Source organism: Sander vitreus, chromosome 3, assembly GCF_031162955.1.
Source record: "Sander vitreus isolate 19-12246 chromosome 3, sanVit1, whole genome shotgun sequence".
NCBI classification, from domain to species: Eukaryota; Metazoa; Chordata; class Actinopteri; order Perciformes; family Percidae; genus Sander; species Sander vitreus.
Window position 1 is genome coordinate 28,438,168 of NC_135857.1, and position 10,608 is coordinate 28,448,775.

The window sequence follows — 10,608 nt, forward strand, 5'->3', positions numbered from 1 at the left end:
ACACACACACACACACACACACACACACACACACACACACACACACACACACACACACACACACACACACACACACACACACACACAATCAGCTGCTGTATTTTCAGATGAGTAACATTAATAGCAACATAGCAGGTGAGAGAAAGCTATGATAAGTGCATCAACAGGTGTATGTTATGATATGATACACAGACTCACAGTTTCCAGTTGAGATCACACAATCACATGAGATGCATTATGGGTGCATCATCTTTAATAGTTTTTCCATGATGCTTGGATGATGAATACAGACAACTGAGAAAAGTTTTTTCTATCAGCTGCAGTTTCTGCTGTGCGGTTCAAATGCAACTACATGAGGGCATGTATTGGTTCTTTCAGTTTATCTGCAACATTTGAATGCCTTATGATAAACTCTCTCAATACCAATCATTTGCATGTGTGTGTGTGTGTGTTTGTGTGTGTGACTAACCTTCCTCGTTACCAGCACTTATCACCTGTCAATCAAAAAGTATGTCTGTTAACGGTAAAAATTGTGGAGCATAAAGAAATTGCAAACATTGCATAAATGGTATTCACGCTCCAGCCAGCCATACATTAACAGTAGCCCCTCGTGAAATATTCATGATGAGGACAAAATAAAAACGCACTACTTCACTGAACTTAAAGGGGATAGTGTGCTGAGTGCGTACACACACCCACACCTACACACACACATAAAACATTTATGCTATGAGGAAGAGTGTGGGCTTTTCTTTCATTAGAAAGCACCACCCACACTAATTAGTGCCGGAACGCATCAAAGTATTGGTCTGAAACCGGCTGAACACGAACAAAGACGGAGCTTGAGACATGGCAAACATGAGGGCTTAAGTGCAGGCTCTTGGGTAAATAAGAGGAAATGGCAACCAGGGCAGAAGGACCCATATATGAAGCTGATATTGATCTAAGTTGAAGATCACAAACTGACCCGACAGTGTCATCCATCTCTGATTATTGGGATTATTTTCATATTAAAGGTCTGTGCAGTGACACTGGTGTCGTCAATTATATTCTGGCTGATTAGACCTCTTCTCAGGTTGACATTTAGATATGTCGTAGGATGAAAAGCACAGGTGTAATTAATAACTATAAACGATGGCTGCATTCCATTTGGCTGTTCCAGGTCCAGGTTCCTGGTATTATGCACACTACACACTGACATGGCTCACTGCGACACTGTGATGGAATTAGCCCATCATTAAGGTTATTAGTTCCACCTGTTGCTTTCCTAATATGACACATCAAAATGTGTGCAATGAAAAGGGTCTGTAGTGTCTCCTCCTCTAGCCCTGCCATTCACACCGGGCTCATAGACTGAGATGTCATCGTGGGAAAAAAGCCTTAATTTTTTATAAATATTAATTCTTCATGGTTTAAAACATCATTATATAAAGTGTAATACCTTGTGTAACAGCATTACATGAGGAATGAATAAACCTTTAAACCCATATTCAAATATATTGCAGTATTTAACTAAATCTTTTTGAGATGCCTATCAAAAAAGAAGCATCTTTCCAAGGCAGCAAAGCAGCCACAGAGCAATACAGAAATTATTAAAAGTCAAGGGTAAATATTGGTTTAGAAGCTTTTACAGTGTAGAAGCAAAATCCACTCACCACTTTATACCACCTTATCTGACAGCATGTTGCACTATAAGTTGCGATGCTGACATAAAGTCATAATTATGCTGCATTCAAGCAATATCAATGGGAAGAATGGGAAAACCATACCGACTTGGGAGCATTTACACATTATCCAAGATGGTTTCCCCCATTACTAGTCTTGTCGTTTCGGTTTGGAAACGAGCCATGCTAGCCGTTTCCCACTGCTTCCAGCAGCTAGGCTAATCGCCTCCCAACTCTAGCTTCACAGTTCGCATACAGACATGGGAGCAGTATTGGTCTTCTTATCTAACCATTGGCGAAAAAGTGTCCTTAGCAAAATGTCAAACTATTTCCTTCATTAGCTTAATCGAGAGAAATCTGATATTTACAACTTGGAATTAAGACTAGGAAGCCAACTATGCATTTTTCCGACTTGGCTCCTTTGCCATGATTGTCATGTCATGTCATGTCATGATTATGGCCTGAACAATATGACCGAGCACAGCAACGGTCTGTGTTAAAACCTGGTGGTGGAAAATGTATTTTTTACGTGGGAAATTTGTGCTAGCCATGTGGCTACATCAATAACATGGCTCTGACATTTTGGCTGTAGTTCGAACATCATGTCAAAGTCTCACCATCGTAGTAGGTGACCGTATACAAAACCTGGCACAAAGTTGAATGTACTGTATTTCTGTAGGAAAACTGCACTTAAAAGAACTTAAATTAGCTGGTAATGGAACAGACTGTACAGACAGCAGGCAGCACTTGCACCACTGTGATTCAAAGTGCAGCCAAAACAAAGCTGAATCAATCAAACAGCACCATGTTGAGACACTGCCCTTTAAGTGCTGATAAGACCAAAGAAAAAGAAGGCTGTTCAATTAACAGTACAATGTATGTAAAATGATGTAGTCTTTTATGCAATAACTTCCAACTAAAGAGGTTTACAACAGGGAACATCTGCAGTACTGAGCTGAGAATTATATTCTGAAGAACACTGAATCCTTGCAATAGTGTTTTTGAGCTTGAAAACAGCTGCCCAAAGATAATGGGCAAAAATAACAATGGGACGAAAATAAAACTCATGCAAAATTAATATATTATGAAAATATCCTCATCATGGCTTGCAGCTTCAGTCTCAAAATATTAATGGCGATCATAACACAACATTAGCCTCTCATTATCTGACTAAACACTAGTCACATACCATAAGATGTAATCAACAACAAAACAATCCCACACACTGTAACTGTTTACCACAAAATAGAGAATGCAGAGGGAACCACTGAGGACACATTTAGAGCCTGTGGAGGTTTCCACTGACGCTGGTTGTAGTTTAGCGATCAGCTTTGAGGCAGCCCAGGTGGAAGTGGTGAAGAGAGGCTAACTTTGGCGTCAAGTTAATTGAATGGTGGTGAATAAGAAGGTGGGCTCCTCATTAGCTCCTATCAGAGCCCACCGCTTGATTAATCAATGTCTATTTAGTCCGAGCCCTCCGGCCATCGCCATGGTTTCAGGGCAACATGGAGGAAAAACCTGGTAACCAGCGAAGAGTGACTCCCCTCATAAACAAGCTCTCTCCTCTCTTTTTCTTCTGAGTATCTTCTAATGTCTATGAAATCACTCACCACTGCTTCCTCTCTTTTTCTTCAGTGTCTGTTGCAGTTTAACCCTCATGGTGTTTTTTTTCCCCCCTCTCTGCTTTCCTCAGTAATTGTCTTTATCCAATTCTTCGTGTGATCTGCCCGTCATGTATTGTTCTACCAGAGCATAAAACCCCCCAGGATATAAAGCCAAATTTGACTGATGGTTATGTCACTGGAGCTCTTCCAATCATGAAAACCTGTTGTTTTTCCTTCAATCTGAAATATAGTGTCTCTCGAAATCATCAACTTTGACCCAGTTAGAATGCATTGTGCTTGGGGACGTTTCCAATGTGGACTGCTGTTTACACACTCAAACCTTAAACTTTATGTTGATGCTACATCACAAGCAACACTGTTTGGTGCTTAAACAACAGTGTAAATTGAATCATATGAAGAATGGACGCACTGATGAGATACGGAAACATCTTAACTTTGTAAATTGTGTACAAGTCTCTTAATGACAGGATGTGTCCCCTAAGTGCTGATAGAGGCTTCATAGATTACCACAAATCTCCCATCAGCTCTATCTGGTGCCATAATGGAGGTCCAATTTGAGAGTGGCTGTTTGCAAATAATGCCTAAATATGTTACAATGAGGCCGGATGAATTAAAGATACCTAAAACTGACTATTTAAGTGGCTTTCTTCAGATGAGCTACCAGTAGAATAAAAGTTCTATTAAAAGGGGAACACCACCTAATTTAAGCTACTCTCTCTCAAAGCCAAAAACCAGAGAAGTCCCACATTTGTGATGTCATCAAGTACAAAGTCTGGAGCTGCTCCATAGACTTTGCATGGGAAACTGATTTTGTTCGTTTTCTTAATTTATTAGGGCCCGAGCACCGACATCGTCTGGGGCGAAGGCCCTATTGAATTCCAAAGGATTCTTTTTCTTATTATATTTATTGTATCGCTGTGAACCCCAATATGAGGTGCTTGGGCTACTACTTTCTAATTTTATTTATAGTATCAAATCATAACAAGAGGGCACCCAGATAGCTCAGTTGGTAGAGTGGGCGCCCATATATAGAGGTTTACTCCTCGACGTAGCGGGCCCGGGTTCGACTCCGACCTGTGGCCCTTTGTTGCATGTCATTCCCCCTCTTTCATTTTTTCAGCTGTCCTGTCAATAAAGGCCTAAAATGCCCCAAAAAAAATCATAACAAGAGTTATCTCAAGACACTTTACAGAAAGAGTAGGTCTAGACCACACTCTATACATACTGTTGATACACAAGTCAGACTTGGTGAAAATGGAGATCTGATATGGGTCTTGGGCTTGGGCTTGGCAAATTGGCTCGATAGCGCCCCCTATCAGTTTTCAAAGTTAAAGCCCCCTCCTTTAACTTTCACGTTGAGGTATGACATTTGGTTGGCATATGTAACATATCCAGAAAAAACAAAAAAGCCTTATGGACCCACCCCCTAAACCCAACAGCAGGTCCGCCATATTGAAAATAATTTTCAGATTATGGACAATTTTGACTATTTTCAGGGGTTGTACTTTAACGAACTCCTCCTACAGATTTAATTTAATATATGAAGTCAAAGCTGACTGACAGCTGAAGGGCCGCTAACATTAACATGAGCCGTTTCCATGAAGCTCTCAGCTGATGCAGTTAGGAAACAAGAACAAGCTAATTAATGGCAGATGATAACATAAGCACTTGGACTTGCGGATGTCAGTATTTTCCATCCTCATTCCTTCCTACTACTACTCAGTCTCTCTACCGTAAGATCTCACAATGCCTTGTGTTTCTCACTCCCGATAACTTTATTGTTCATCACACCTGACGAAAGCAATTGGTTTTCACATGCAGGTAGGCCAAGGCGAGAAGGGCAAGATTCGCTAACTTTAGCCAACCCGTTTATAAAAAAATACACTAACAATAGTAATTTCAACATTCGAAGTATTTGATTTTTTTTTTGATTTTTTTTTTTTATTATATTCGACTCCCAGAATTTGTTCCAACAGCCCTATTGTCTTAGCCTAGAAATCTAGACGCACCCTAGCAGCAGCAAATGTAATTTGCAGCCAGTGGGTCTAGCAACTCTCTGTTGGCTTGCGAGCTGGAAAAGCCAAACTCTAGCCGGGCCTATCACATCGTGTATAGAGTCGGTGGGCGGGCTTAACATAATGACGGCAGAGTTACGACGGTTCCGCGTGAATTCCCTGCTACTTGAAAACAAAGAAGATGGCTGCTGCTGCTGGCGAACAGCGGTCTTTCGAATTGGGTTTGGCCGCGACTCTGGAAGACTTGGAGTTAAGCTTTTCTTTGAGAAAAGAACAAAGAACGTCACTGAAATCATTCTTAAAAAAGGAAGATGTGTTCAGAGTTTTGCCGACCGGATACAGCAAAAGTTGAATCTATCAACTATTGTTGCTCTGATTGGTTGTAGCGCTATCCTATTGTGTGCAGAGGGAATTTGAAAGACAACCGTTTATCCCGCCCCTCGGATTAAGCCCTGCCAATACTGAGTTCCCAGACCCAACATCTTGATGTGGGTCTGGCTTGTCAGGCTACTATTGTCTATGGAGCAGTTCCACAATTTATATTTGATGACATCACATATTTGAGTTGTATCACTCTAGTTTTGGGATTTAGAAGATTTGTTAATGTCTACTAATACTTTTGGACTGTCTCAGATCATAGGATTACCATGAATGAATTTGGAAAATGGGCGTAGTTCCCCTTTAAGTGCAGTAGCTTATTCTGTCAAGTGGGAAATATCTATCAAAATAGGCAATCGCATGTAAAAACAATGTAGCTCATTCTGTTGAGTGGAAAAAACTTGATCATACGAGTCATCTTGTTTTGAAGCACACTTATACTACTGGTATATGTTGATGGGTATCGCACCTCAGTACTCAGTATCAAACTAAATGTATTCATAGCAATTTGGCTTCAAATTTCTGGTGACATGAGGGCTTTATGGAAAAACAAGTATATTTCTAAAACTACGGTATCAAAAAGTGGATATTTTGCTATCGCTGCCAAACCTCAGAATCAGTGCTTACTGGGAATGACTCTATAACCACACTGCTGTGTTGTTCTGCATTCACAGTCAGGCTGTGATTCTCCTCCTTGCATCACAGCTTAATAGAGCAGCGTCAAAGATGGTAAAGGGTGGAGAGGTGTCCTTGGTCTTTAAGCTTGCTTGCTTAGCTCCTCTGTTTGCCATTGATTCAAGGATTAACAATTTGATTGGGGGTGATCAGAAAAATAACAATAACAGAAAGGAGCTGATGGAAATCTCCAAAGCCCAAACAATAAACTATGAAAGCTATGTCTGTAGAAGCGGGAGACTCCCTGTGGTTGAGTCATAGGGAAATAAACAGTGAGCAGCATATGGATTGTGTGCAGGGCTGTCAACAGGGATGAGGGTGTATAAATTGGTTTCTCCCTTCACTAGCTATTCTACTCTCTCTGCATTTCCATGATAAACATGTATTACTCCTTTTACACTCAGATCCTCCCTTTCTTTACAGCTCTACATATCCTCCAATTCAACTGGTGGCATTTTCATGTTTTTGCTTCTCTTTTGTTTCTAACCACAACAGGTTCTTTCAGTCTGCTGCTGGCCTTTACCTTCTCTCTGTAGCAGCAGCAGCAGCCAGTCAGCCAGCCAAGTACTGCAAATGTCTTGAAAGACATAGTGAGGCTATAAATCTCCACACGGTACCAGTGTAGCAGAGCCCGGCTGAGCACAACAGGTCCAGCCAGCCAGCCAGCCAGCCAGGGGGTGCGTGTTTAGTCAGGCAGAGAGACGAACAATTCATCAGCAATGTGCGCAGTCAATCTGAATTAGTTTAGTCAGTATGTCAACAGTCAGTCTGAGCCTGGCTTCTGTTTCAGCATCAGTGATGACATCAAACGACATGCTTACACAGAAAGAAATGAATAGAGGCAGGGAAAAGAAAGAAAGCAATCAGGGATGTTGTGGTCTTGTACTAGAAATGTGAACTTGTGACCCCTGAGAGCTTTACTTACTCTTCAACATACAGTCATTTACACACACACAAACACACATAGAGCTGCTACCTGTCGGAGTGTCTTGAGCATCTCTGTGGCCTCGTCCTGCTTGCCCTGCTTGGCCATCAGCATCATCTCCTGGATCATGCCGATGCGCCGCTGGTAGGGCGGCGGTGTCCCGCCACGGCTCAGCCGGTCCCCTGACTTCACCATGAGGGAAGCCAAGATGTCGCCCCGCTCCTTTGTGGGCGTTCGTTTCCAGCCGTGCTGAGGGCTGGCTCCTCCAGGCTCCTGGGCTTTGGTCTGCTTGGCGCCCATGGTGCTGAGACTGAGTTAATGTGAACTGTGATAATTACAAGACTGGTCCCACTAAGAAGTCATGCAGAGGCCGGTCTGATTAATGTTTGAGATTCTTTGCTAATCACAATGGCTGCAGCTGATCACATCTTTCTAAAAGCCTGCAGTTTGGGGCTGATATGTGAAGCACTGTGAGCAATACCATTCCAAACTCCTCGTAAAAAAAAAAAACGTTCATCATCACCCTGTTACACAGAGGGAATTGCCCAATAGCCTACAAAATAATACTCCAAAAAATTAAGAAGTTGAACCACTAGGTTTTAGCTTCTGAGAACTTGTTAATCCCAGAGAGTGAAGCTCAGCTCGGAGGATGCTGCCTGCGGCATTTGCCCGGAAAACACGGACACAGCAAAGTCAAGATGCTGTGTAGGCTACCTACAGTGCAGATCGTGGCCCGCAGCAGCCTCCTATCCCAAACACAACTTCACCACATCTCCAAAATATTTACCTTCGACAACGGTGTAATTTTCTTACTCTCCTCTGCAGTTATCCTCTAAAACAGAGCCCATAGGAGGAAACGAATCCGAGGAGGTGGTGCATGAAGCAGGGCATGGCAATGTTTACGTCTCACCACCGACTGTCTGCCCCGTCCTTCCTCCGCCGCTGGAAGTCATGCATACGCTGAAACTAAGCCCGCATTCGTCCTTCTCCAAGGTTGATTCTCTATCCGCTCCAGAACAGGAAGCAGCCGCATCTGCGGCTCGGTCCACAGGCTGCGTAGAGGCTGCAGCCTCGCGGCTTGACAGGAGAAGAGAGACTGAGGTGTTCCCTGGCTGGGACTGAATTATGTATTACACCCTCTGTTCAACTGAAGAGGGCGCGCAGCGAGTGCACGTGAGCACAAGTCCAGGAGAGAGGGAGGGCAGTGCGGGAGCAGCACGAGCCCTCAAGTTTGCGGTTTCTTAGACACGACACTTCGTCTTCTCTGGGAATGCGATGTACCAATCTCCATTAAATGAACGTGTCAGTTTAATGTTGCGTTGCTGCTTTTCCACACATCTAGACCTTTACATCTGGTCAATATGATTCATACCTTTTCAAAACCGTTATGGTCTTCAAGTAAAATCGGCATATAGCTGGTTGTCAAAGTAGCCTATTATTATTTAAAAAGAAATCTTAAATATAAACTAATTGGTGTATGTTGCTGGCTAGCATATTGTGGCTGAAGGTCACATAACCACAAGGCCACAACCCGACCTTAACAGTTCTTATTCAAATAGGCGCAGCACTAGGCTACTGCGCAATGGATTTTACCTCATAGAAAACTAGAATCAATATAGTAATTTATAAATGGCTGTAAATAGGTTTGTATTTCTTTTTAAACAGGCAGATTTTGCATGGAAGAAACAAGGCACACTGTCAAACTCGTCTATTAATTTCCATAACATGAATTATAGGATAAAGTAATGGATAGATGCAGTTTTACCTGACCATCAAGTGAAAGTGAACACTTTAGTATCATTTCCAGTTACATTGAAACATATATGGATGAGTCCATTTTTTCTAAATGCAATAAACTTGAGTTAGCCTATTCCATGCAGGAGCGTAGCACAAAATTCTGAGCCCTGTAGAAAGGCATTTTCTATGGGCCCCTCTCGCATCCACAGCTATTCATTCTAGCATCTTTTTGGGCCTTCCTCACATGAGGGCCCTGGGTACTCAGTCCCCTTTTTAGCCCCCAGTTCAACGGCCCTGTTTCCATGTAATCAGCATAAATCAATTGAGTGAATGTGATCCAGTGATCTATTAGTAGCCAGTGACCAAGGAATGGATTGCACTGACCTCTGGTGGTGACTGTTTGGAATTCATAAACTAATGTGGTTGTAACACACTTTCAGTAGTAGGCTACAGTATATGAAGTAGATATACAGTCCTTTTTTGTTTATATTCTTTCCATGAGCAAACAATAGCTGCATTGACCTTGCAGGGGCAAGTTTGAGACCGACAGCCTGACAAATTAAATAGAAAACTTACACAAGAAATGTCAAGATGTACTTTTCAAAAGGTATTTATTTGTTTTTGCCTTTAATTACATCTCTATTTACAGTAGTAATTATCGCTTCTTCAAATCACTTATTAAAACAAAGATGTTATTTTCTTTCCTCACTTTACTAGAGGGACATTCTAGGCTCATCATTTTTCTTTTCACAGAGCTTGCAAAGTCAGCCTTAACAAACAACATCCAGCATGTGTACAGGATAAAGACTTAATTCTGGTTTTTACCAGAGAGCAGAGAATTACACACACTCATCTCCTCTCAGCCCCAACAATGGCTGCCAAGGGCTTTGTTTAATTACTTTATTGTAGACTGCATTTGTTATTCAAAGATAACCAAGACCCAACTCTCACATTATTTTTTGGGCTGTCAACACATAGAGTTCACTGCATATGAAAAGTATTCAGGCCCCCTGGACTTTATTAACATTAAATCACAGTGGATGGAATTACGAGTTAATGAAGCACTGATCAAGAGAATAGGACGTTAATTGTCAAAGGGGAACCAGATCTCTTAAAAAAATGCAATTACAAAATGATTTGATGGTGTAAGTATTCACTCCCTTTACAGTGTCACAACTAAATTATAACTGGAGCAGCTAACTGTTTTTATAAGTCACACTACCCTTTGAATGGAGATCAGTAAGTAGTCAAGATGTGCCGAGTGCTTTTAGGGTTAAATAAATCTATATCTGCAAGGTTCGATGGCTGTTTTTTTCTCTCTTCCTGACAGTAATGGCATCATGAAGACAAAACAACTCTCCACACAAATTTGTAAAAGGTTTATCAAAAATTACGACTCAGAGGAAGGATACAAGAGCATTTCTGTATCACTGAGCTGAGTCAGTCATACAAAAACGTAAAGAATATGGCGCAGCTATAAATCTGCATAGGGTAAGCCATCCTCAAAATCTGCATTTCCCATGTGAGAAGGGAGCTGAGGGAGACCGCCAAGAGACCTGAGACTGTATACTAAGATGTGCAAAGCTAAT

At 41.8% G+C, this 10,608-nt stretch overlaps 1 protein-coding gene across 1 annotated transcript in view; it reads right to left on the reverse strand.

The window, feature by feature from the left end:
- The window catches only part of lrrc75a (leucine rich repeat containing 75A), a 42,209-nt gene extending 33,824 nt beyond the window's left edge, over positions 1-8,385 (reverse strand). Inside the window, exon 1 of the mRNA XM_078246808.1 lies at positions 7,334-8,385. Coding sequence (XP_078102934.1) covers positions 7,334-7,582 — 249 coding nt within the window. The 5' untranslated portion in view covers positions 7,583-8,385. The remainder of the gene's footprint in view (positions 1-7,333) is intronic.
- Positions 8,386-10,608: the final 2,223 nt, after the last annotated feature.